Source organism: Urocitellus parryii, chromosome 7 (assembly GCF_045843805.1).
Source record: "Urocitellus parryii isolate mUroPar1 chromosome 7, mUroPar1.hap1, whole genome shotgun sequence".
Classification (NCBI taxonomy): domain Eukaryota; kingdom Metazoa; phylum Chordata; class Mammalia; order Rodentia; family Sciuridae; genus Urocitellus; species Urocitellus parryii.
Genome location: NC_135537.1, coordinates 178,076,322 through 178,103,457, shown reverse-complemented (window position 1 = coordinate 178,103,457; position 27,136 = coordinate 178,076,322). Strand labels below are relative to the sequence as shown.

The 27,136-nt window shown below is 41.5% G+C and overlaps 1 protein-coding gene across 2 annotated transcripts; it reads left to right on the top strand.

Annotated features, from left to right (window-relative positions):
• The first annotated feature begins 6,649 nt into the window (after positions 1 to 6,649).
• Positions 6,650 to 24,240, top strand: Sumo2 (small ubiquitin like modifier 2). 2 transcript variants are annotated; one of them, XM_077800400.1, is made up of 4 exons: positions 6,650 to 6,817; positions 8,375 to 8,506; positions 19,235 to 19,306; positions 22,194 to 24,240. In XM_077800400.1, exons 1-4 carry the CDS (start codon positions 6,797 to 6,799, stop codon positions 22,254 to 22,256), a joined length of 288 nt encoding a protein of 95 aa, XP_077656526.1. In that variant the 5' UTR covers positions 6,650 to 6,796; the 3' UTR covers positions 22,257 to 24,240. The 2 variants fall into 2 exon arrangements, with proteins under 2 accessions (XP_077656526.1, XP_077656527.1); XM_077800401.1 differs by lacking the exon at positions 19,235 to 19,306 and having other exon boundaries at positions 22,194 to 24,239.
• The last annotated feature ends 2,896 nt before the right edge of the window (positions 24,241 to 27,136 follow it).

The following is a 27,136-nucleotide window of genomic DNA, read 5'->3' as shown; positions in this document are numbered from 1 at the left end:
ACATTTTTAGACCACCTGACCAATGATTTATTGTAATATATTAACCTGGACCCTGAAACTCCAGATGGGAGATAACTCTAATGACCTACTTTTTCTCCCAGAATTTACTGATATTAAGGCCAAACTAAGGTACCTTGAGAGGGGCCCCTAACTCACCAAACTGAGGTTCTGGAAGTGGTCTTCAAGGTGTATAACAAGAGAGACGAGAAGGCTAGGAAGCAAAAATATTAGATGCTTGTTCAAGCCGTCCGTCCAGTCTTAGCATCTGTCCCTGGTTCCACTGGTCCTCAGGACTGCCAGGACTCTGTTTTAAATGTGGTCAGACAGGTCACAGGGCTTGTACATGTCCTAAGCCTCACAAGCCTCTGTGCCCTTGTCCTAAATGCCATCAGAAGGGACACTGGGCCGTTGACTATCCCCAAGTCTATAGCGGCCCCCAGCCATCTGGCCCTTCTGGTTCCCCTTTTTCCAACTCTTAGGACTCGCTGCAGAGGACTGATGAGGCCCACCCAGGTCCTCATCACCTGACACTACCATCACTCCTCTAGAACCCAGGGTAACTCTTCATATTTCAGGTAGGCCTGTCTCCTTCCTCCTAGACACTGGGGCTACATATTCAGCCCTCAAGGAGTTCTGGGGTCTACTACTCATTCTATGACCTCTATTGTCGGGGTAGAGGGTAAACCTTACCAACCCTTATTGACACCTAGCCTTGTTTGAGCTTTTGGTTCTCTAATTTTTACTCACTCTTTTTTGGTTATTCCACAGTGCCCTGTTCCCCTTATGGGAATGGACATCCTCACAAAGTTGGAGGCTATGTGTTCCTTCTCTCCTCATATAGGCTTCCATCCAGACTCACCTGCTGCTCCCCTGATCCTCATCCTGACCTTAGGACCATCCCCTATTCCGTCTGCCAGTGCCTTCCCATTACCCCCTTCCAAGGTGGACCCTACTGTCTGGGATGTTTCAAGTTCTTTTTTTTTAATATTTATTTTTTTTAGTTCTTGGCAGACACAACATCTTTGTTTGTATGTGGTGTGAGGATCGAACCCGGGCCACACGCATGCCAGGCGAGCGCGCTACCGCTTGAGCCACATCCCCAGCCCTCAAGTTCTTTATTGCCTCACACCATGAGCCCATTCACATCTGTCTCAAAGACCCCCTCCATTTTCTGGCCTAATTACAATACCTGCTCTCCCAACAAAAACTCCTAGGCTTATAGTGTATCATTCAAGACCTTTTGCAAAAGGGATTCCTTAGACTTATCCATTCCTCTTACAACACCCCCATCTTGGCAGTAAAAAAAGCCTAATGGTTCCTACCACTTGATCCAAGACCTCTGCTCCATCAACTCTGTGGTCATATCAATCCATCCCATGGTAACCAATCCTTATACCCCTCTCTCCACCATTCCTCTGGGACCTCTTACTTCTTAGTACTAGACCTGAAAGATGTCTCCTTCACTATTTCCCTCCATTTTGACTCTAAAGACATTTTCACCTTTACATGGACAGACCCTGAGTCTTATAACTCCACTCAGCTGATGTGGACAGTTCTCCCCCTCATATCTTTGGACAGGCCTTGGCTAAGGTCCTAGCATGCATACATCTCATTCACTCTATGGTGCTATAGTTTATTGATGACCTCCTTCCTTGCAGTCCCTCCATTGAGGTCAGTCATCAGGACACCTGTAAACTTCTTCACTTCCTTTCTGCCCATGACTATAGGGCTTCTCCATCCAATGTACAGCTTTCCTTGGCAATGGTAACATACCTAGGCCTCTTCCTGACCCCTACACACAAAGCCATTATGGTTGACAGAAAGAGCCTTATCACTAATATACCAACGCCCTCTACTAAGGAAGAAATTCTCTCCTTTCTAGGTATGGCAGGATTCCTCAGAGCTTTCTTTCACCCTAACATCACATCTTTAAAACAATTTCTCACTTCCCACCTTAAACTCTCTCCAGAGGACCTACAATTTCTCTCTACCCTCTCTGCTTCCTGTAAAATCAGCCAAAAAACCAATCCTACCTCCAATCTCTGCCCACCTGCCTTCACTTTACACCAGGCAAGAGGATATCTCCCTTGCTCTGATTGGCAGCTGGATTTCACCTATATGCTCCCAATCAAGGGGGACAAATTTCTTTTGGTACTCATTGACACCTTCTTGGGATGGGTTGAGGCTTTTCTTAACACCAGTAAATGTGCCCCCACAATGGCCAGTATCCTCATTGAACACATTCTTCCCCGATTTGGCCTCCCCTCCTCGATCCAGTCTGATAATGGTCCTGAATTTACTTGCCATGTTTCACAGTCTGTAGGTAAGGCACTCAATATCTCCTGGCATTTTCATATCCCCTACCAACCCCCGTCCTCTGGCAAGGTGGAATGTACCAACAGAACTTGAAGAACATTTTCGCTAAACTATCCCTTGAATTACATTTAGATTGGACAAAATTCCTTCCTTTGGCTCTTAGGTTACAAGCCCTCCCAAAGAAGACAGTCAACATCTGCCCTTTTGAGCTTCTATATGGATGGTCTGTCTCCCTGCTCAACTCACCTCCCTCTAATTTTCCACTACCCCTTACTCCTCATCTTTTCTGGCCCCTTCCTTGCATACATTAGGAAATTTCTTTGGCAATACAGTAATGCTGTTCTGGCAAAGCCTAGTTCTGCCTCTTCTTCTTCTGCCACTCTGTCTCCTGGCGACCTGGTACTTTTTACCGCCCCACCCCCAACAACGGGCCCTCCTCTCTTCCTCTCAACTCTCCACAAAATGGACTGGACCCTAATTGGGTCATTCTTACTACTCTCATGGCGGCCTGCCTTGAGGGCCTCCCCTATTGGCTCCGTAACTCCCATTTAAAATGTTTTTCTCTGCCATTTATTATATAGTGACACCCACAGGCCCTGTCAAGTTGTGTTTCTCCAATCTTGGAACCCCCAATCTTCCTTCGGTCTCTGAGGACCATGAGGACACTGCAGAACCACGAGTACCACCCTTTCCTTTTTCATTTTTGTCCTCCTACCTTATTCTGCACTCACCTCCCAGTGGTACCATTACCAGGAATTACCATTCCAATTTCTAGGAGATTTACAGCAACTTCTCAAACCATACTAACCATACAATCCCAGCTCGATTCTTTAGCTACTGTGATTCTGCAGAATCAAAGTGGCCTTGACCTTCTTATGGCTGAAAAAAGTGGACTTTGTCTATACCTACAGGAAGAATGCTATTTTTATGTCAACCAATCTGATATAGTAAAGGACAAGATAAAACAACTCCAACAAGACCTTGAACATCAGAAAAAACAGCTCTCTTCTACTGAAGGATGGCAGCTAAGTAAAGCCCTTCTCCAGTGGGCACTTCCCTTCCTGACCCCTCCCCTTGTCATAGGCCTTCTGTTAATGCTTGCCCCCTGCGTCATTAGATTGGTCCAAGATCAGATCCAAAAAATCTCTAATCAAACAATAAACCAGCTTTTGTTACAGGAATACCAATCCCTCACCAAAAATTGGGACACCAGGGACAGCATTCCACCACCACTCAACCTCCATCATCCTTCCAATGACATCCTGCACCCCTAATGAAGGATTCAAATGCCAACCCTTCCCAGCAGGAAGCAGTTACAGAATATTGACCTACATCCCTGTTCCCTAAGGGGCCCAATAAAAACAAAAAAGGAGGGAATATAAGGTCCTTGCTCAGCATCTGGAGGCCCATCTTAAGTGACAGCCACCATTTTAAAGAAAAAGTTTCACTTTCTTGCCTAAGGGCTTTTCTGAGAAAGACTTACCACTCCCTCATACCAACCCAACCCTTAACCACCCCACATTAGGACCTGCTTGGCTCTGATTCCTGAGCCTCTCCCATAAAAGTCCCAGAACTCAAAAGCCTATTTTGCCTCTCTCCTATAGAGAGAGGGTCTTTGTCAGCTATGAAAAATAAACACTTATGTGTATCTCTGCCTGGTCTCTTTCCCTTCATTTCTAAGTTGCCTAGGGCCTCAATAAATAGCTGAGGCTGGTCTTGAATTTTTGATTCTCCTGTCTTCAGTTGCTGTAATTACAGGTGTGCACTACTATGTCCAGCAGAATCAGAGACTTTGCCCTTTTTTGTATCCCCACTGCCATAGGACTTACACAGTGATAGTTTTAATGTATTTACTCATTCTTTGAGCATTTACAATGGACAAAAGTTTAGCATTGAGAAACTACAGGCACATTCAGTAACCCCAAGTAATTGATTATGACCCAAGCAGAATTTCAAGGAGGAAATGATGAGAAAGGAGGTAGAGTGGTTGGTCTACATTAACTCTCAAAGGGCTTTGTAGATCTTACATGAATTTTGGAGTTTATCATGTAAGGCAGAGGATTGCCACAGAACCAGAGAGGACTTCAAGAACTTCTTCATTTTTATTTTAGAATGGTCTGTGGTTTTCAAACTTTAGTGTGCTTAACAATCTCCAGAGAGACACAGAGGAGACCACATGATGTGGGCAGAGTCCGGAGTGATGAAGCCAACAAGTTAAGAAGGACTGGAACCATCCAAAGTTGGAGGTTACAGGAAGCACAGTGCTGCTAATGCCTTGATTTCTTTCTTTCTTTTTCTTTCTTTCTTTTTTTTTTTTTTTTTTTTTGTGTGTGTGTGTGTGGTGCTGGGGATTGAACTTAGGGCCTTGTGCATGTGAGGCAAGCACTCTACCAACTGAGCTGTATCTCCAGCCCTAATACTTTGATTTCAGACTTCTGGCCTCTGAAACTGAGAGAATAAATTTATTTGTTTTAAGCTTAAAAAATCATCAGAGAAGCTTGTTAAACGGCGTATTTCAGGGCCACCCTGCAAAGGACCCTAAGATTCTTATTTAAACCAACACTGTAAGTGATTATGACTCATTTAAATACCATGGGAGTCAAACAAAACAGGACAGTTAAAAAACAACAACAACAAAAAACAAAAACAAAAACAAGAATACCACTTAGAAGGGCAATGCAGTAGCTCTGAAGAGAGGGTCCCTGGACCAGATGGAATTAGACTTCCCTGGCATCTCTGATCAATCTGCCTGCCTTGGCTTGTCTCACATCTAGATATCTAGGTCTTTCCTCCTCTTCCTTTCCAACTTCACTCAAAGGCAATGGCTAAAAGGAAGTAGACAGATTTGGTAGATATTTAGAAGATGGACTAGGAAAGAATTAGAAATTGATTGGATGGGGAGTGCATGGAAGGAAAGGAGGGAGATAAGAATGGCCCCGGGGCTTCTGGTGTGGAGAAGCTGTTGTAATGGTTTATGCAATTAAGTATAAGGCTACAGGTCTGGAAGAGGATAGGTCCCTGAAGTAAAATGAGTTTTAGTTGATATCTACTGAGTTTGAGTTTGTCTGAGCTCTCCAAGTGTAGATGTTCATAGTATGAAGCTTAAAGAAAGATCTGGACTACAAATACAGTTCTACCCACTTCCATATGAGAATCATTAGGAAATAGATGGTAATGGAAGTGGGTAGAACTGTCCCAGAAGAGAGAATACAATAAGAGCAAAGGAGTTAGAACAAAACCCAAGAACAGTCAAGGGAAGAGTTGAGGAAAAAAAAAAAATCGCCAGGAGTGCTAAAGGACAGGCCAGAGGTGAGAGGAAAACCTACTTCCTGCAAAGTTTCTAGGAATTCAAGAAAAGGGATGACAAATGGGACGCATGGTGGATTTGGCGAAGGCGATTTTGGGTGGCGCTGGGTGGGGGGGGCACAGTACCACATTTCAGAGGACTGAGGAGTGAGTGGGAGGTGACGGGGGTGGAGACATGGATCTTTTTTCAAGCTGTGTGACCAAGAAAGAAGACGGCTATGGTGGAAACCTAACAGAATCGAATTGTCCCCGCTCCCCCCGGGGGGGAACTGAGAGAAGAAACACAGGATTCAGAAGCAGAAGGTGGACTGTGAGGCTGTGGACCGCAGCACCTCGGCCATGGCCGTGGGGTCACTGGGCCGTCGGGGGAAGCGCTTGGTGTGGGAGCTTCGTATTGGTGTGCTCCTGATGGAGCCTTTCCTCTTGGAGCTGGAAGGCTGGCCTGGAGCAAGGAGGTCCTTGGAATGATAAGCGAGTCCCCGTCGAGGGCTCCCAGCAGCGCGGAAGCGGTCGTCGCAGTGAAGGCGAGGGCAGGTGGCAGCCTGTTGAGGGTGAAGCTTTAACCTTTAGGGATGGGGCTGGCAGGTAGGACGTGTGATGCTCCCCCAAGCCAGCGAGGGCTGCGCCTGGCTCACGTGATGAGAGTATGTCTCTGAGGAGCCTCACGCTGGGCTTGATTTAGGCTCCCCCTTCCACGTCTAGTAGGGCCGCCTTCCCCGGCCCAAGGCTTACGTCGAAGGCCTCGAGCCTCTCCCGTCCTCGCCGAGGACCAGCTGGAAGCCATTTTGATTATGCTCCACCACAGAAGGAGGACAATACAGCCCCGCCCAGAGCCAGGCGCGCCCCCGCGGCAGCCCGGGTGCGCGTGTCCGCGCCTCTTCCCGCCGGCCTGGCGGGCGCCTGGCCCAGGCGGCGGCAGCGCGGGGCGGGGGATGGGGGTGGTTATGTAAGCGTTGCGCGCTCCCGCGAGGCTACAGCCAATAGGAGGTCCCGGCGGCTCGTGCTCGCGCACGCAGGGTGGGGGGAGGGAGCGCACGACGTGCGCGCACCCTCTCCCTCGTCCAGCGCTGCCGCCTCCTTCTTCTGCCGCTCCTGGAGCTGCTTGTGTGCTCGTTCGGTGCGGACCTGGTACCTCTTTTGTGAAGCGGCAGCTGAGGAGACTCCGGCGCTCGCCATGGCCGACGAAAAGCCCAAGGTGAGCTTGGCGCCGGCCCCTCGCTTCGTCGGGGGACCCGGGGACGCCGGCGCCTGGGGGCCGGCCGAGCCCGCCGCGGCTCCTAGCGCCTCCCGGGCCCCCCACAGGGCCGGCCGCGGCTCAGGCCCGGGCGCTCCGCGCCATTTTCCTCCCTCCCTCTCTTCCTCCCTCCCGCGCCGGAGGAGGCCCGCCGCCCTCCCCCGCCCCCGGGGCCTCCGCGCGCGCGCGGCGCGAGGCGGGCGGCGGATCGCGAGCGCCCGCGAGCCCCATCCCCGCGCGGGCTGCTCGGCCGGCCGCCTGCGCGTGAGGAGGACGTTGGGCGCGCGGTGCCCAGCCTCCGCGGACCCCGCGACCGTGCGGTGCTGCCCGCCGGTGGCGAGACTCCCCGGCCCTCGACTGCCGCACTTGGGGTGGGGGGCGGCGGGCGTGCGGGACCCTTGCCCAGGGCCGCGGCGGCCGGCGGCGCTGGGGAGAATCAATGGACCGCGGGCGCGCCGGGAGCCGGATGCCGGCGGCCGGGGGTTCCCGGGGAGAGGCTCCCACCTCCGTGGCCTCGGAGCCCGAGGGGGAGGGGCGGCGGCCCTGCCCGGTGCCAGCTGCCCCCGAGGCGCAGGGGCCATGTGGCTCCGCGAAGTTGGAGGCCGAGGTCCGAGTGGGGCTTAACTTCGGAGCGGAGCGCGGCTTGGAGGCACGGGAGACTTCCCTGGAGGACCAGGGACGCGCATCTCCAGGCCACAGGGGACCTGCCACTTGGGGTGGTTTGACACGCTCCCCTCCCTCCGCACTGCTTTCTGGAGTGACTTAGGGGCTGCAGAATTGTTTCCACACTTGGTTTTGGTGAACTTGGGGTCGGGTCGACAGCTATACAGAAGATTTGGAAGAAACCTGTATGTTTGACCCGTGACAACAAAGGGGAGGGGAGGAAAAGCGCTCCTGACTAAAAATAAACAAAATGATGCTTCGGATCCCCACGGTTACTCGTGGCTCTGAGCTAGTACTGAGGCTCGGGAGAGACCGGAGGATTTACCTCACTGGAGTTTTTTAACGTGGAGGTTGGAATTGGATTTAAGTTATTAAGTCGAGTTTGGTAACTTTTTAACAAGAGAAGCGAGTTGAGTTTTGAGTTGCAATTTCCCTCCTTGCACTGTTTCAGCAATTGTACTTAAAGCACTTTGTGAAGAGAAATAACACTTTTTTTTTTTTAATCTTTTTTGGGGGGCGTCGGGAGAGATTTTGGCAGTGACAGAAGATGTGCCATTTTAGACAGTTCAGCCTGAAGAGAACGTTGTAATAAATTGAGTGGGACCCATATTTTAAAATGTATTGTTGTCATTGATAGCATTTCATGTAGGTTTTTCTGCTACAGCTATCTAATACTGATGCTGCAGAATTTGTAGTATTTCAGATGAATTTTGGGGTCTAAAAATAGTTGTATGCTGCTTGATCATACTGAATAAGAAACCTGTTGATTTTTTTTTTTTTTAAGCAACTTGCACTGCTGCTGCTGCTACTGTTTTTTCACATTTTCCAAATACTACTTTATTTTTCTTTCAACAGGAAGGAGTCAAGACTGAGAACAACGATCATATTAACTTGAAGGTGGCGGGGCAGGATGGTTCTGTGGTGCAGTTTAAGATTAAGAGGCATACACCACTTAGTAAACTAATGAAAGCATATTGTGAACGACAGGTGAGGAATTGATATGTGAACTTACCCTAAATGCACTTATTTTGAAAAAAGTTTCTAGAGACTATTATAGAGAGTAGACTGGCATATTATTACTATGACTTTATACATATATATATATATATTTTGTCATATCAGTTTTTGATTATCGATTATTCATGAAAACCCTTAAGATGCTTTGGTTAGTATTATGATTCTAATATTAAGCCAGAAATAAATCAAATTATATTCACTTGGCTAGTTCCCAAGGGTGTGTGATTTTACTTTAATAAGAAAATGAGTGAACTTGGAAATATTTCTTCTCTGGTTCTCTTTTTTAAAATTTAATTTTTTTTTTTTTTGTTGGAACCTTTTGAATATTTTAACCACTTTGGAAATAAAGTTAAATATGGTTATAAGGACAAAGCATTAATCTCTACCACTTACATTCCTAACCCTAGAGGTCAGAAAAATTATAATCCTGCTGAGCCAAGCATAAATTTTGCTATAGGGGCATTTGCATTTTATTTAGAAAAAACAGTATGTAGATACCATGAAAAAGAAGTAGTAGTACTTTGAATGCTGGGAAGTCAATATAAGCTTTTACTAAGATAAAGAAGATTCCTTTTGGGAGCTTGAGTCTATAATAAGACAAAGACAAGTTTAAAGTGGTTTTTGTGGATGGGGTATTGGGGATTAAACTCAGGGCACTTGACCATAGAGCTACATCCCCAGCCCTGTTTTGTATTTTATCTAGAGACAGGGTCTCCCTGAGTTGCTTAGCACCTAGGGCTTGCTGAGGCTGGCTTTGAACTCATGATCATCCTACCTCAACTGCCTTAACCACTGGGATTACAAGGTGTGCACCACCGCACCCAGCTTAAAGGTGGCTTTTGCAAGTTTAACCAAAACACTGAATCATAGATTGGTTCATTCAACCTGGCAGCTTTTTTTTTTTTTTTGTCTTCCTGAATGTAAAAAAGGTGGGAAAAACAACGACAAAAATGCCAAGCTCCCAAATAGAGTTTGAGCTGATGCTTGACATCTATGACACCTAAGGACATTTGAAGTCACAAATGTTTTGAGTTTTTTTTAGAGAGAGATAATTTTTTAATATTTATTTTTCAGTTTTCGGTGGACACAACATCTTTATTTTATGTGGTGCTGAGGATCGAACCTAGCGCCCTGCACATGCCAGGCGAGCGCGCTACTGCTTGAGCCACATCCCCAGCCCGTTTTTTTTCACAGCTTTAATTTATATATATTTTATTTTAATGTGAAAGGAGAATGATGTGCTCATTGTTTTTTTTTTTAGTACTGGGAGTTGAACCCAGGGGTGCTTTGCCACTGAACCACATCCCCAACCCTTTTTCATTTTTATTTTTTATTTTGACACAGGGTCTCACTAAGTTGTTTAGAACTGTGCTAAATTGCCAATACTAGCCTTAAACTTATGATCCTCCTGTATCAGCCTCCCAAAGTCACTAGGATTATAGGCCTGAGCCACTCCATATCTGTTTCTGTGTTCATAATTTTGCTTTTTGGGGGTGGGTACTGGAGATTGGATTCAAGGATTCTCTACCATTGAACTACATCCACATTATTTTTTACTTTGAGATGGTCTCATTAAATTGCCAAGGCTGGCCTTGAATTTGCCATTTTTCTGCCTCATCCTCCAAAGTTGCTGGGATTACATACTTGTGCCACCCTTCCTACTTTTTGCTCATATACTTTATTTTCATATACAAATTTAACCTAGGAGCGCTTTTTATCACTGAGCTATATCCTCAGTCTTTGTTTTTGGAGGCAAGGTATTGCTAAGTTACTGAGGTGAGCCTCAAACTTGTCATTCTCCTATCTCAACTTCCTGAGTTGTCAGGATTACAGGTGTATAGCACCAGGCCCAGAATAAATTTGCAATTTTTTTGGGGGGTGGGGTGGGTATAGGATCTTACTGGGGGCACTCAATCACTTAGCCACATCCCCAGCTCTGTTTTGTATTTTATTCAGAGACAGGGTCTCACTGAGTTACTTAGCACCTCACTCTTGCTGAGTTTGGTTTGGAGCTCCTCAGCCTCCTGAACCACTGGCATTACAGGCATGTGCCACTGTACTAGCTACATTTGCAATTCTTCTCAAAGATATTTAACATGTTCTCATTTGAAGAATTTTGGTGAAATCCCTCCCAAATTATTAAGCATAAAGTTTTTTTTTTTTTTTTTTTGTGGTGGTGGTACTAAGGATGTACAACAAAGCTTTCCCACAGTCCAAACATGTACTTATTGTGCTAAAATATTTATGCACTGGCATCTTCTGTATTTGAACACTACTCCCTCAGAATATGGGGAAATTTTAATATATATATATTTTTTTTAAAGAGAGAGAGAGGAGAGAGAGAGAGAGAGAGAATTTTTTTAATATTTATTTTTTAGTTGGTGGACACAACATCTTTGTTGGTATGTGGTGCTGAGGATCAAACCCCAGGCCGCACACATGCCAGGCGAGCGTGCTACCGCTTGAGCCACATCCCCAGCCCCAAGGGAAATTTTAAAGGATGATAGTAAAACCTTATGCAAAGGGGATAAATACAAATACAAAATACTTTTAGAAAGTAAAGGGTTCAATGGTGCCGGCCTGTAATCCCAGTGACTATGGAGGCTGAGGCAGGAGGATTGAAAGTTTGAGGCCAGCTTTGCAGTTGATTGACACTCTGTCTCAATAAAAATAAAAGGCTGGAATTGTAGCTCAGTGATAGAGTGCAACTGAGTTAAATCCCTGGTACTGCAAGGAAAAAAAAAAAGAAAAATAGGCTTTTATTTGGCTGTTGGTGAAAATATGGTCTTCATATATTTTCTGTAATTATTACAAAATTTTAGTTTTGTTTTTGGGGGGGTGGGTAACTGGGGATTTGACTCAGGGGCACTTGGCCACCAAGCCTCGTCTCCAGCCCTGTTTTGTATTTTATTTAGAGAGGGCCTCACTGAATTGCTTAGTGCCTTGCTAAGTTGTTGAGGCTGGCTTTGAGTTTGTGATCCTCCTGCCTAAGCCTCCTGAGCAGCTGGGATTACTGGCATGTGCCATCACACCAAGCTTAGTAATTGTATCTTGATGTATCATAATGTCTGATGAGTGTGATTTGGAAAATTGCTTGTTTGGGGCAAGAAAGTTTACCTTTTGCGGGGTTGAGGTTGTAGCTGAGTGGTAAAGTGCTTGCCTCGTATGTGTGAGGCACTGGGTTCAATCCTCAGCACTACATAAAAATAAAGATACCGTGTGTTCATCTACAACTAAATTTAAAAAAAAGTTTGCCTTTTGCCAGGTTCAGTTGTGTGTGCCTATAGTCCCAGTGAGGGAGGAAGATCACAAGTTCAAGGATTGCAGGTGTGCCAAATTTTAGGTTTTAAATTGTCATTGTTTAATACTTTTTTAAAAAAGATTTTTTTAAAGGTGGACACAATATCTTTATTTATCTTATTTATTTTTTATGTGGTGCTGAAGATCGAACCCAGTATCTCACAAGTGCAAGGCAAGCACTTTACTGCTGAGCTGAAACCCGAGCCCCATCATTGTTTAATACTTTTAGAGAGTGAAATTGAAAGAATTTTATGAAGACTACCCATCACCCAGTTCAGCAATTAATGTTTTATTAAATTATTGTTTTTATTCATCTGCTATTTACTAAATTCCTGCAAGGTACTAAGTGCCAGAAACAAAAAACATAGCACATCCTCTATATTTCAGATTGTTCTTATAGGAGATTATTCTAAGACCAAGACTTAATTAGGTCAGTCCATAAATTTTGTGTTTTCCTGCTTTTAAAATCAAATTTAGCCTATTTTCCTTGAATTTTTCTGGTTATTGGGTCCTAAGACTAAGATTGGGTTACATTTGATTAACTTATTACAGTCACTCGTTGACTTGCAGTAGAGAAGACAGAAACACTGGTTGTCCATTAAAAAATAGGCATGGTGGCACATGACTATAATCCCAGTGATTCTGGAGGCTGAGACAGGAGGATTGCAAGTAGGCCAGCCTCAACAATTTAGTGAGACCCCCCAGCAACTTAGTTAGACCCTGTCTCAAACAAAAAAAAAAAAAAAGAAAAGAAAGAAAAAGAAAAGAAAAAATCTGGGGATTGGCTTATTGATAAAGCCTCCCTGAGTTAAGATCTGATCAAGAAAGAGCTCTGAAAGATATTTATTTCTATTTCCTCTTAAGTTGGGAATGACCTCTTTAGGTTTGATTTCTTTTTTTTTTTCCCCAACTTGTGACTGAATCTAGGGGGACTTAACCATTGAGCTACTACATCCCTAGCTCCCTAGCTCTTCATTTTTTTTTTTTCTTTTAAAATTTTTAATTTTGCTTATTTAGTTTTGGGCATCAAGAATTGAACTCAGGGGCAGTGAAGCACTGAATCACAATCCCAGTCCTATTTTTGTATTTTATTTTGAGATAGGGTCTCACTGAGCTGCTTAGGGCCTTGCTAATTTGCTGAGTCTGGCTTTGAACCCACAATCCTGTCTCAGTCTCCTGAGCCACTGTGATTAAGGTGTGCACCACTGTGCCCTGCTTTACCTCTTGAGTTTTGAGCAAGATGATCCCTGTTTGTTTTTCAAAAGAAATGAAAATTTTAAGTTATTGTATATTATATACATATATATATATATTTTTTTTTTCTTTTGTTTGGTGCTGGTGCATGAAGAGCAAACACTTACCAACTGAACTATATCCCCAATCTAGTTATTAGAGCTTTATAGTTACACATAGTGGTTTGGTTCATCCTGGCAAACTCATGTATGCATGGAATTTGATTTCAGTTCATACTCCCCTTTTTCTCTTCCCCCTTTCCCTCTGCTCCCTCATTCTACATCCTTTACTGGACTTTCTTTTGGTTGTCTATATTTAACTGGTTCTTTTTATTCATGCATAAAGGTGAAATTCCCTGTGGTACATCTATATATGCGTATAACATGATTTTTAAGAATTCATTCTACATTGACTCCCCTTACCCAACCCTCCACTGTGCCTCTTGATCTCCTCCTACATTACCGATTTCCCTTTATGCTTTCCTATCCTTCCCTCCCCCTTTCCTTTATTTTTTAAAATTACTATATTTATTTATTTATTCTTCTGTGGCGCTGGGGATGCAACTTGTCTGTCCCACACATGGGGCAAGTGCTTTATTACTGAACCACATCCTTAGTCCCCCTCTTCCGTTATTTTATTTTAGCTTCCACATTGAGAGAAAAACATTCAACCTTTGAGTTTCTGTGTATTTCTTTGTTTTTACTTGTAGATGGACATAATACCTTTATTATTTTATTTATTTATTTTTATCTGGTGTCAAGGATCAAAGCCAGCCCCTCCAAGTGCCAGGCAAGCTCTGGCTTATGTCACTTAGCATGATATTCTCCATTTCCATCCATTTACCAGCAAATGACATGATTTTATAATTTATGGCTGAGTAGAACTCTTTGTGCATGCGAGTATCTCAGTTTCTTAATCCATTCAACCTGTGTTGATTCCAAAATTCACCTATTGTGAATTTAGTTTCCCTTGTCTAAGGAAGAGTTTAAAATGTCACATTATTGATCTGATTGCCTGCTTCTTAAGAATAGGTACAGGCTATCAAAAGACTTTATCTAGTCCAATTTGCAAAGCTAAAGTTTTTTGGCAGTTGTGAATTACTAATCAAGGATTTGTGTGTGTGTTACTGTTGATTGAACCCAGGGGCACTCTACTATTAAGCTACATTTCCAGTTTTCTTCTTTTTCTTTCTTTCTTTCTTTCTTTCTTTCTTTCTTTCTTTCTTTCTTTCTTTCTTTCTTTCTTTCTTTTTAAGAGAGAGGAAGAGAAGAGAGAGAATTTTTTTTTTAATATTTATTTTTCAGTTTTCGGTGGACACATCTTTATTTTTATGTGGTGCTGAGATTCGAACCCAGCACCCCGCTCATGCCAGGCAAGCGCGCTACCGCTTGAGCCACATCCCCAGCCCCCTGTATTTATGTTTAAATGGGTGCTAAGGATCGAACCCAGTGCCTGGTGCATGCAAGGCGAGCACTCCACCACTAAGCTACAACCCCAGCCTTCCCCAAAGTTTGAGAGGCTGAGGTAGGAATATCATAAGTTCAAAGCCAGCCTCAGCAACTTAGATCCTGAACTTAGATCCTGTTTCAAACTAAAAACCAGGCTGGGGGTGTGGCTTAGTGGTGAAGTGCCCCAGGTTTAATCCCTGGTACCTACGAATCTTGGACTCATCCTTGATGATGCTGTCATAATTTATAAAATCTGCAGCAATTTCTGTTCTTTTATGTATGCTGTATAATATGGTAGCCAGAAGCCACATGTCACTATTGACCATTTGGAATATGGCTAGTATTGAGATATGCTTTAAAATGTAAAATGTACAAGAGCTAGTGTTGTGGCTTAGCAGGAGAGCTCGCCTAGCATGTGTGAGCCCTGGGTTCCATCCTCAGCACCAATATAAATAAATAAAGAAAGGTATTGTGCCCAACTGCAACTAAAAAATATATATATTTTTTTAATATTTATTCTTTAGTTTTAGGTGGATACAGTACCTTTATTTTACATTTATGTGGTGCTGAGGATCGAACCCAGTGCCTCATGCATGCTAGGCGAGCACTCTACCACTGAGCCCCAGCCCCAGCCCCTAAAAAATATTTTTAAAAAATGTAAAATATACAATGTGAAATTTTGAGGACTTGGTATTAAAAAGGAAAATCTTAATTTTTAAGTGTTGATTGATGTTAGAATAAGGTTTTTTTTTTTTGTACTGAGGATTGATAAGTGCAATCTGTCACTGTGCTATGCCCCCAGCCCTTTTTATTATTTGATACATTTGTTTTTTATAATGCTGAGGATTGAATCCAGGGTTTGACCGCTGAGCAACATCCCCAGCCTTTTTTTTTTTTTTTTTTTTTTTTTATCTTTTTGACACAGGGTTTTGCTACGTGCTTAGGACTTACTAAGTTGCTGAGGCTGGCCTGGAACCTGCAGTCCTCCTGCCTCAACTTCCCAAGTGGCTGAGATTGCATGTGTGCCCTGCTGAACCCAGGGCTTCAACCTCCTGAGTAGCTAGGATTACAGGATTGTGCCATTGCACCCATGTAGCTAACATTTTTATGGATAGATGAAGTAGATGGTCACATGGCTTACAGCCATTTTATTTTGGTTTTTATACATTACTTCCGAAGAGCTTTAATTGTCTCCACTAAAATGTAAGCTCTTTGATGCCAGTTATCAAACCCAGGGCCTCATGCATGCTAAGCAAACACTCTACCACTACCACTGAGCCTCATTTCAAGCCCAATAGGGACTTCTTGCTCTAAACCAGTACTTAATATGTAGAACAAGCTCAAACAACGCTTGTAAAATGGTAGAGTACATTCAAACTAATAAGTTTAGACCCTACCTCTAAATAAATTACAAATAATTTTTTTATTTGTAATAAACATGATTGACATCCACTGTCAATCATATGTTTCAGCTGAGAAAGCATGCTGTTTCATTCTAGTATGGTTTTGTTTTGATTTTATCTTGGAGCGTCTCGTGGTTTCAGAAAACACAGAATCACCAATTTATTCCAGTTTATTTTTGTGAAATTGAAAATAAATAAAGAAATTAAAACTCTCAGGTCATAGCTAATTCAGGGATGATATATATATATATATTATATATATATATATATAATTTTTGTAGTTGGACACAATACCTTTATTTTATTTTATTTTTTTAAAGAGAGTGAGAGAGAGAATTTTTTTTTTAATATTTATTTTTTAGTTCTCGGCGGACACAACATCTTTGTTGGTATGTGGTGCTGAGGATCGAACCCGGGCCGCACGCATGCCAGGCGAGCGCGCTACCGCTTGAGCCACATCCCCAGCCCATAATACCTTTATTTTTATGTGGTGCTGAGGATCAAACCCAGAAATCCAGTGCCTCACACATGCTAGGCAAGCACTCTACCCCTGAGCTGCAAATCCCAGCCTCAGTTTGCAGTATCTTAAAGGCACATCTTCTTTAGATTTAGAACTTTTTTTGAGGAGGAAAAGCAGGAGTTAAATTATCTGAGAAAGCTATTATGGTAGATCAATGACTACAAGTAACTTAATATTTCATGTTGGGTCTTTCAAAATTCCCAGTGTAGCCATTGTATGGTGGTGCTTGCCATAATCTCACCTACTCAGGAGGTTGATATAGGAGGTTCACAGGTTCAAGGCCAGCCTCAGCAAATTAGTGAGACCTTAGATAAAAAGGTCTGAGGATATAGTGCAGTGCTAAAATGCCCCTTCACTTATTTTATTTATTTATTTGTAGTTGTAGATGGACAGAATGCTTTTATTTTTTTTTTATGTGGTGCTGAGGATTCAACTAAGTAGCTTCATGAATGCCATGCAAGTGTTCTGCCACTGCCCCAGCCCTCTGTGTACATTTTTTAATGCTCTAAAATAAGGGGGTCCCCACACGGTGGCACATTCCTGTAATCCCAGCAGCTGGGGAAGCTGAGGCAGGAACATTGCGAGTTCAAAGCCAGCCTCAGCAAAATCGAGGTGCTAACGCAACTCAGTGCTAAGACCCTACCTCTAAATAACTTACAAAATAGGACTGGTTGATGTGGCTCAGTGGTTGAAACAAGAACCCCAGAATACAGAAGGTGCTTAGTATTTTATTGAAGCAAGGAGTTTCTTTAATGGAATATTATTTGTAGATACAAAATACTGGGGCTGGGGATGTGGCTCAAGCAGTAGTGTGCTCGCCTGGCATGCGTGCGGCCCGGGTTCAATCCTCAGCACCACATACAAACAAAAATGTTGTGTCCACAAAAAACTAAAAAATAAATGTTAAAATTCTCAAAAAAAAAAAATACTGAGCAGTTGATGGCTTGGCATTGAATCCTTCCTTTTTTAAAATTGTTTTTATTTTTCAATTCTTCAATTGCAAAATTGGTTTTTTTAAATTTTTTTTAGTTATAGATGGACACGATTTCTTTATTTATTTTCTTTATTTTTTATGTGGTGCTTGTGAGATGAGTGCTCTACCACTGAGCTACAGCCCCAGCCCATAATGTCATTTTGAATACTTGACTAGGATTTTAAAGGAAATCATTATGATCTTCCTATTTATGGATATATTTAAGCACAGGTTCAGTGACTCCTTGTTAAAGGGGAATGCAGATGTTATGCAAATGTTTTATTACTTTGTTTCAATATTTTGAATACTTCCTTTTAATTCTTTGAAGTATCAATTTATATTTAAGGGTGTTTATGTAACAATTTGTAATAAGTTTAAAATTGAACATGATACAGGAGTGACTAAGTTAATTTATCTCCAGCCTGCCTCTAAAGATACTTTATTTTCTTGTTTGTTGTCATTTGGCTGTCATTGCCAACAGCTTTGCTGCTTTTCCCTTCCCCCTATTCTTGCCACTTTATCAGGTAAGTAATGCTTCTCAAATGAAACACTGGAATTAGGTTTTTTTTTTTTGGTTTGGTTTGGTTTTGGTACCTGGGATTGAAGCCAGGGGCATTTAACCACTGAACCACATCCCCTAGCCCTTTTTTATGTCAGGATCGCACCGAGTTGCCAGAGCCTCACGAAAATTGTTGAGGCTGGCTTTGAACTCAAGATCCTCCTGCCTCAGTGTCTGGAGCCATTGGGACTACAGGTGTGTGCCCCTCTGTCTACCTTGGAATCAGTTTTGTAGAAGGGGCTATATATCTTGAAGCTAAACTCAATTGAGGGGGTGCGTACCAGAGGTTGAACCCGGAAGTGCTTGACCACTAATCACATCCCTATTCCTTATTATTATTTTGTTTTTCAACACCTTTATTTCACTTATTTATTTTTTTATGTGGCGTTGAGGGTCAAACCCAGGGTCTCACATTTGCGAGGCAAGCACTATACCACTGAGCCACAACCCCAGCCCCTATTATTTTTTTAATATTTATTTTTTAGTTTTAGTTGGACACAGTACCTTTATTTATTTTTATGTGGTGCTGAGGCTCGAACGTGCTAGGTGAGTGCTATACCACTGAGCCACAACCCCAGCCCCCCAATTTTTTTTTTAAATTTTACTGGGGATTGAACCCAGAGCCCTGTGTGTATGAGGCAAGCACTCTACCAATTGAGCTATAGCCCCAGCCCCACTACCTTTTTTTTTTTTTTTTTTTTTTTTTTTGGTCTCCTCAGTTTTGAGATAGGGTCTTTTTTAGACAGGGCTCTGCACTGAGTAGCTAGCCTTGCTTTTGCTGAGGCTGGCTTTGAACCTGCGATCCTCATGTATCAGCCTCCCAAGCCGCTATGATTACAGGTGTGCACCAACACGTCCAGCTGGGGGACTTTTTCTCAAGGGTGCTTCACCACTGAGCTGTATTCCCAGCCCTTTTTATTTTTTGAGACAGGGTCTCACTAAGTTGCTGGACCTGATCTTGGATTTATAATCCCTGTTTTAGTCACTGAGTTTTCAGGATTACCAAAAATAGGTGTGTGCCACTGCACCTGGCTTCCCAGCTCAATTTATTCTTTTCAAAAAAAAATCAAACATGCTGCATTTTAAAGAAAGTAAGAATCATCTCACATCTTTTTACCCACATAAAAATGTTAACTTATTGATGGTTATTTATTAGATATCTCTTTTAATATTCATGGTTAAATATTTAAATATGTGTATAGTTTTATCTAAATGGAGTTTTTTCTTTACATGCTGCTTATTGCTTTTAAACTCTTGTTCAGGGTTTGTCGATGAGGCAGATCAGATTCCGATTTGACGGGCAGCCAATTAATGAAACAGACACACCTGCACAGGTAAAGTCTCTGTTATTTAGAAAAATTGTGTTTTTTTAAACAGGTTTGTGTATCAATTTGTAAACTTTTTGACTTGGAGAGTAATTGTTGTCTCCAAGGGACATTAGAAAGGGAAAAATTGGACTAGATTGAGGAAATGCCAGTGTGGTTTTTAATTACCCAGTTACCACTCAGTAAAGGGTTATTTAATTACTTAATAAATCCCATTTTTCCCCTGTTGTCAGCATTATTTGGAAAAAATAATTAAAACCATTGTCTCTTTCTTCAGAATATAAGTTTCATTTATTTTTGTTGTTGCAGCCCTTGATCATATCCAAGGTTCTCCACAGGTAATTGGTTGGCTATTGATCCTGCCCACTTAAATTCCTCATGCTGAAGTGAATTTGTTTTCATCTATTCTCGAGAATTAATTACTCTTAGCTGCAAAGTCTCCTGATACCTTAGTTTGACAGGAAGAACTTTTGATAATAAAAGATTTTTCAAACACTTTGTAAGAAAGGTGATGATCTCTGATCCTTAATCTTTTTTACATATCAGTTTGTTCTGTGACTTGTATGGGATTGGTTGGTCTATCTCCTATGGCAGAACACTTTGTTTCTATTTACCATTTCAGTTTAAGACTTTAGTCCTGGAAACAAATAATTAACTTGCTAGCAGAAATTTAAATTGCATCATTTATACTTTTGAATTTCAATTTTGTTGCCCAGTGTAAGAAAGATAAGTGTGGCATTAATGAAGTAGCACATCCAGATGTGGTTTTGTTGATGATCTTCAAAAAATTGACATATCTGAGTTCTCTAGGGGAGAATATTTTGAAGAAATTTCCATTGGTGAGTCTCCATAAAACAATTGCATAGTGTAGCCGCTAGGAGGTGCTATAGTCTCTATAAATGATGGCCCTTTTTTGGAAGGCTTTTACAGTTTTAGTAAAAAATGTAACAATTCAAGCTGGGCACAAGCCTGTAATCCCAGCGTGGAGGCAGGAGGATCACAAGTTCAAAGCCAGCCTCAGCAATTTATTGAGGTGCTAAGCAACTCAGCAAGACTGTCTAATAAAATATAGAATAGGGGCTAGGGATGTGGCTCAGTGGTGGAATGCCTCTGAGTTCAATCCCTGATTCTCCCTGCCCCCCCCCAAAAGAAAAGTGACCTTTTCAGTATGAAAAGGTAAACCTTAATTAAAGAGCCTTTGATCTTAAGGTGGGCCTCGTGGTGTATATCTGTAATCCCAGCAGTTTTGAGAGGTGGAGGTAGGAGGATTGGAAGTTCAAGGTCAGCTTCTGAAATTGTGCAAAACCATGTCTCAAAAATATAAATGTCTGGGAATGTGGCTAAGTGGTAAAGTCACAGATTTCAGTCCCCAGTACAGGATTGGTGGTAGGGGAGAAAAACTCCCCGTGAGGGATTATAAAATGTTTAAGTACAGCTTGGAATTATTTTGGTTCATTTTAGAACTCTCACAGTATTTCTCAAATTACATAAAAAGTTCTATTTAAGAACACAAATGATTAGTATGTGCCCCTCATTCTGCTAAATGGTTATGGTTTACTTTCTTAGACTCATTTTTAATTGTTATAACTGAGTGATATTTTATAGAAGTGGGAAATGAGAGTCATGGATTTATTTTATTTAGGTACTGGGTGTGTTATCACTGAGCAATATATCCACAGGTTTTTTTTTTTTTTTTTTTTTGAGACTGGTTTGTTTAAATTGTTAAGCCTGTCCTTGCTTGAATTTGTGAACTTTCTACCTCCTGCCTCTGCTTCCCCAATACAATCCTTGGGATTATAGGCAAGTAGCCACCACACCCAACTAGAAGAACTAGCATTAAGAATATTTTAATATTTAATATTACCTCTACTTTTAGTCTGTTTGTATCTACTTAGAACGAGCTTCCTTTCTTGTCTTAAGGTATCCAAGGGAACTATTTTATTTTTTAAAAAAATCACTATTTAGCTGGGTGCCGTGGTGTTTTCCTGTAATCCCAGAAAGTCCTAAGGCTGGGGCAGGAGGGTCACAAGTTCTGGGCCAACCTGAACAATTTAGTGAGACCCTGCCTCAAAAATTTAAAAAAAGGGCTGGGGAGGTAGAGCACCCCTGGTTTCAGTCCCCAGTTCTGAGGGGCAGGGTGATCAGTTTTTAGAAGGAATGGTTTAAAAGTTAATTAATTTGCAGCATAGTAAACAATTTAAAAGCTGATTGACTTTATACAGTGTTTCAATATGTGCTAAGACCTTCCTATCACCATGGTTATTTTACAGATAGTGTGTGGATAGTAAATCTTGGTAACTAAATTTTTGAATATAATTTGGAATTTTAAATTGTTTTTTCTATATAAATAAACTTGCATGATAAAGCGATTCAGAACTCCTATTGCCTATTATCTACACTCATTTTTATTTATTTATTTATTTTTTATTTTTTATTTTTTTTAGTTTTCGGTGGACACAACATCTTTGTTTGTATGTGGTGCTGAGGATCGAACCCGGGTCGCACGCATGCCAGGCGAGCGTGCTACCGCTTGAGCCAAATCCCCAGCCCCGACACTCATTTTTATAAACTCATAAAAACAATCTAATCATACTATAAGCTATTAATTTGCTTAGTTTTTAAATTTTATTTTTAGCCTTATCTTTGGGATATAAATGTATCATGTTTTATTTCCTTGAGTTTCTATTGACAAGTTATTCCCCATCTTTTTCTGATCTAAATATTGCAGTAAGGTCCAGTGGACATATCTAGCTTTTTAACTTAAACAAGATTTCTGTGACATTCATTTAAAAAGGAGGCCAAGTGAAAAATTACTTAAATCAAATTTGATGCCTGATTAATCCATGACATCTAAATTAATCAGTGGTCTTAAATTTGTTTTTCTGTTTTATACTAGTTGGAAATGGAGGATGAAGATACAATTGATGTGTTCCAGCAGCAGACAGGAGGTGTCTACTAAAAAGGGAACCTGCTACTTTACTCCAGAACTCTGTTCTTACAGACCAAGAATACATTCTCAATTAGAAAACTGCAATTTGGTTCCACCACATCCTGACTACTACAGTATAGTTTTCTTTATTCTTTCATTTTCCCCTTCCCCATTCCTTTATTGTACATAAAGTAACTGGTGTATGTGCACAAGCATATTGCATTTTTTTTTTAAACTAAATGGCCAATGATATGTTTTGATTGACATCAAATGGAGATGGGATGGGGAAAAATACTGGTTCTGTGAAAATATCCCCTTTCTCCATTAGTGGCATGCTCATTCAGCTCTTATCTTTATATTCCAGTAAGTTATTTTGCTCTCACTGTTTTAACAAAAAACAAAAAAACAACAAAAAAAAACCTGAACAACATAAAAATCCTTGCATACCTTGTTCGATTGGAGAATTTTAATGTTTTTCATTTATCATTGTAAAACCAAGGACAATTTTATAACTTTTTTGTACGTAGCTGTTACATGTAGGGCAATCTGTCTTTAAGTAGGGGTAAATTACTCTTAAAAAAGATTCCTAGATAGTTTTCCCTTCAAGTCAAGCGTCTTGTTGTTTAAATAAACTTCTTGTTTAAAATGAGCTGTTTTCTTTATTCTGAAGAGTATTAAATAAAAAGTTGAAGCCTAGAATAAAACATGATTTGAATGGGCCTGCTGGAAGTAACATTTCAGGAGAAGAAATGAAATTATTAAACATTTCTGAGCGAATCATATAAACAAGGAATAGCAAAGTTGTATAAATGACTGGCATTGGAAGTTTCGGCATCTTCAAAAACCTTGGTACACCTGTAATCCTAGCATCTCAGGTGCCTGAGGTAGGAGAATCTCAAATTCAAACTAGCCTCAACAATTTAGCAAGGCCCTTAGTAATTTAGTGAGACCTTGTCTCAGAAAAGGGTTAGATGTGGCTCAGTGTTTAAGCCTCTGGCAGCCTCTGCTGCCAAAAACAAAACAAAAAAGGAAGATAAAGCTTTGTTAAGTCCAGTTCCAATAATGCAACTATACTAGCAAATTATTTGGGTCATAATGTTATGGCATTCAGTAAGAATATTCTCTTTTGTAACCACTACCCAAGGCAGAATAGGGCAGTTTCTGTATTAAAAGATTCTGATTTTGCTTTCTCAGCTAGTCACCTCATAGTTTGAGTAAAATATCCCTAACCTAACAAAGTTTTTGTTCTTCATTTATAGATGTTGAAGGACAGAAAATGTCTACATTTCTACTCTTAGAGCTTAAATACTTCAAGACACTATAGTTTTTAAAATATATGGAGAAAAATTATAGCTTTATAAATGGCTTATCCAGTTTTATCCTTTTCCTTGGGGTGAGGGTACTGAGGATTGAACCCAGGGGTGCTTAACCACTGAGCCCACATCTCCAGCTCTTTTTATGTTTTATGTTGAGACAAGGTCTTACTAAGTTGCTTCAGATTCACTAAATTGCTGCTCCTGAACTTTTGATCCTCCTGCCTTAGAGAGGAATCTTGGTAAATTGTTCAGGTTGGCCCAGAAACTGGCAGTCTCCCTACCCTTACTTAGCCTTCAGAGTCACTGGGATTATAGGCATGCTCCACCACATTCCCTGAAGGGTTTTTGTCACATAGTCATAACTGGACTTGGGCTGGGTGTGGTAGTGCACCATTATATTCCAGCTACTCTAGAGGCTGAGACAGAAGGATTGCAAATTGGAAGGCAGAGTGGTCAATTTAGCAAGACCCTGTCTCAAAAATATTTGAGCCAGGCATGGTGGTACACCTCTATAATCCCATTGACTTGGGAGGTTGAAGATCACAAGTTCAAAACCAGTGTCTGCAATTTGTCAAAGTTTAAGCAATTTGTTGAGACCATGTCAAAATAAAAATGGGCTGGGGCCAATCCTTGGTATTGCGTAAAAATAAAAAAGCAAACCTAGAATTTTGAGATTGTGTTTCCTGATGCCCCTCTCATTTTCCCCAGTAACTATTCATATGACCTTTTTTGGTCAATTCTCCAAGTGCTATCATGTAATACTTCACTTAATTCACTCTACTGTGTTTCAGTGTGGTGTTTACATTCCCATTTATGTAGTTGATGACCCTCCCCAGAGACAGGAGGGATTCAGTAGGTTTTTTAGCTTTGTATAATACATATGAGTCTGCAATCAAGTGAATTTCAGTTTCTTTTCTGTGTAGTGGTATCTGCCTGTTTTTCCAAAACTTATACTATAAAATGGGAAACTTGGACAAGAATTCTCAGTATGAAAAGTCTAGCATGGTTGAACACATCTATATATGATCTCATCTACTGGTGGGTAGGACAAGAGGGTTGCAACTTCCAGGTCAACCTGGGCAACTCCGAAAGACTGGGTCCCCAGAAATATTGGAGTTATAATAGCTTAGTGGTAGAGGCTTGCCTGGGTTCCATACCCTGTGTTGAAAAAAAAGTTCTTGGTATGAAGAAATCAGGTAAGGATAGTTCTCTTTACTTGATACTCTAGAATACTGTTAAATATTGGAATTTGTGGTGTCCTTAAAATTAGATGACTGGGCATAGTGGTACATCACCTGTAGTTGCAGTGACTTGTGAGAACGAGGCAGAGGGATCTCGAAATTCCAAGCCACCTTGGCAATTTAATTAGATCCTGTTTCAAAAAATAAAAAGGGCTAGAGAGTGGTACAGTGCTCCTGGGTTCAATTGCCACCAGTACTGCAAAGAAAAGGAATTAAAAGTTGTTTTTTTTTCCTTTTGCATGGGTCTTTTTTTTTTTTTTTTTTTTTTTAACATTTTTAGTTGTAGACGACTCAGTACCTTCATTTCATTTATTTTTATGTGGTGCTGAGGATCAAACCCACTGCTTCACCCATGCCAGGTAAGTGTTCTATCACTGACCTAAAACCCTAGCCTCTTGCATGAATGTTTATATTTTATGGTGCTTGGTATAGAACCCAGGGCCTTGCACATGGGAGGCAAGCTTCTACCACTGACCTTTACTGCCCTTTTTATTTTTTTAAGATAACGCTTAGTTTTTTGGTTTTTGTTTTTAACAATTATTAGTTATTGGGCTGGGGATATGGCTCAAGCGGTAGCATGCTGGCCTGGCATGCGCAGGGCACCGGGTTCGATTCTCAGCACCACATACAAACAAAGATGTTGTGTCTGCCGAAAACTAAAAAATAAATATTAAAAAATTTTCAAAAAAAACCAAAACAATTATTAGTTGTTGAGGGACCTTTACTTATTTATATGTGGTGCTGAAAATCTAACTTAGTACCTCATACACGCTAGGCAAGGGCTCTACCACTGAGCCACAATTCCAGCCCCAATTGCTACCCTTTGTTAAGTTATATATTGAGACTGGATCAGCTTGGTGAACTTGTCTGCCTCCCAAATGGGATTACAGGTTTTTGCCACAGGGCACATCTGGAAACGTCACAAATTTGTTTTATGCAGTGCTGGGAATAGAACTCAGAGGCTTGCACATGCTATGCATGTGGTCTGTAATTGAGCTATATCTCCAGCCCAAGGAAGATAATTTTAAAATTCTTTCATAGAGAAACTTTTGGGAGAATTAAATTTAAAAATTTTAAAAGAGAGAGGGAAATGCATGGAAAGGCCACTATTTGATGATAATGATATTTGGGACTGCTACTTTTTTTTTGGGGGGGGTACTAGGTTTGAACTCAGGGGCACTTAACCACAGAGCCACATCCTCCTTAGCCCTCTCTTTTTGAGAGAGAATTTTTTAAAATATTTTTTATTTTTTAATTTTCGGCGGACAACATCTTTGTTTGTATGTGGTGCTGAGGATGGAACCCAGGCCGCACGCACACCAGGCGAGCGTGCTACCGCTTGAGCCACATCCCCAGCCCCCTTTTAAATATTTTATTAGAGACAGCGTATCACTGAGTTGCTTAGGGCCTTGTTAAATTGCTGAGGCTCTCTTTGAACTTGTGATCCTCCTGCCTCAGCCTCCGAGCCACTGGGATTACAGGTGTGTGCCACTATACCTAGCTGGGACTGCTACTTTTTACCTTATTTCTGTCTTCAAACTTGTTAAATGTTGTGTTTTGTTTTTCTCTCTAGAAAAATGAAAAAAAGTTTAATGTTTTTAGTTGTTCATGGACACAGTACCTGTATTTTACTTATTTTAATATGGTGCAGAGGATTGAGCCCAGTGCTTCCCACATGCTAGGCAAGTGCTCTACCACTGAATCCCAGCCCTGGAAAAAAGTTTATTGCTTTTCTACCAAAGGAGAAATAAACAAGCTGACTCCCATCCCAGGGTCTCTGATTCTCCCCATCAAGGGAAATAGGATTTAAAAGAGGTGATTCAAAAGAATCCTGATATTAGGGAGGGGAGAAAAATTCATCCATTTAGAGCAGCAAGGGTTATGTTCAAAGTAGGAAAAGGGCCACTGTTAAATTTCCCACTGTCAATTTCTATATTACCTTTCCTTGGAAAAGTGGGCAACAATATCTCCAAGCTGCTTCCTACTGAGAGAGGGCAAAGTTGGGGGGAAGTGACCAGATTTTCTCCAGGTAGGGCATACCTATTTAAAGGTATTTAGGCCTGTTTAGAGGTCCATTGCAGCAGTTGGCGGGTTATGGGTCCAGGCATATATACATAGGGCAGGGAATCATTCTAAGACAACAATAAAATACCGTTCCTTTTTTGTAAACAATTAGCACAAAAGCAATTAGTGTTTCAGCCACTCAACATTCAGGACAACTTGGGAATCTAAAGTCCTTTCTGATAGTTATAACAACTATTGGCATATTATAACAGTTATAATTACAACAGTTATAGGCATTCCCACACAAGAACCCTTCCTTGCCAAGGTGCAGTGGCACACGCCTATAATC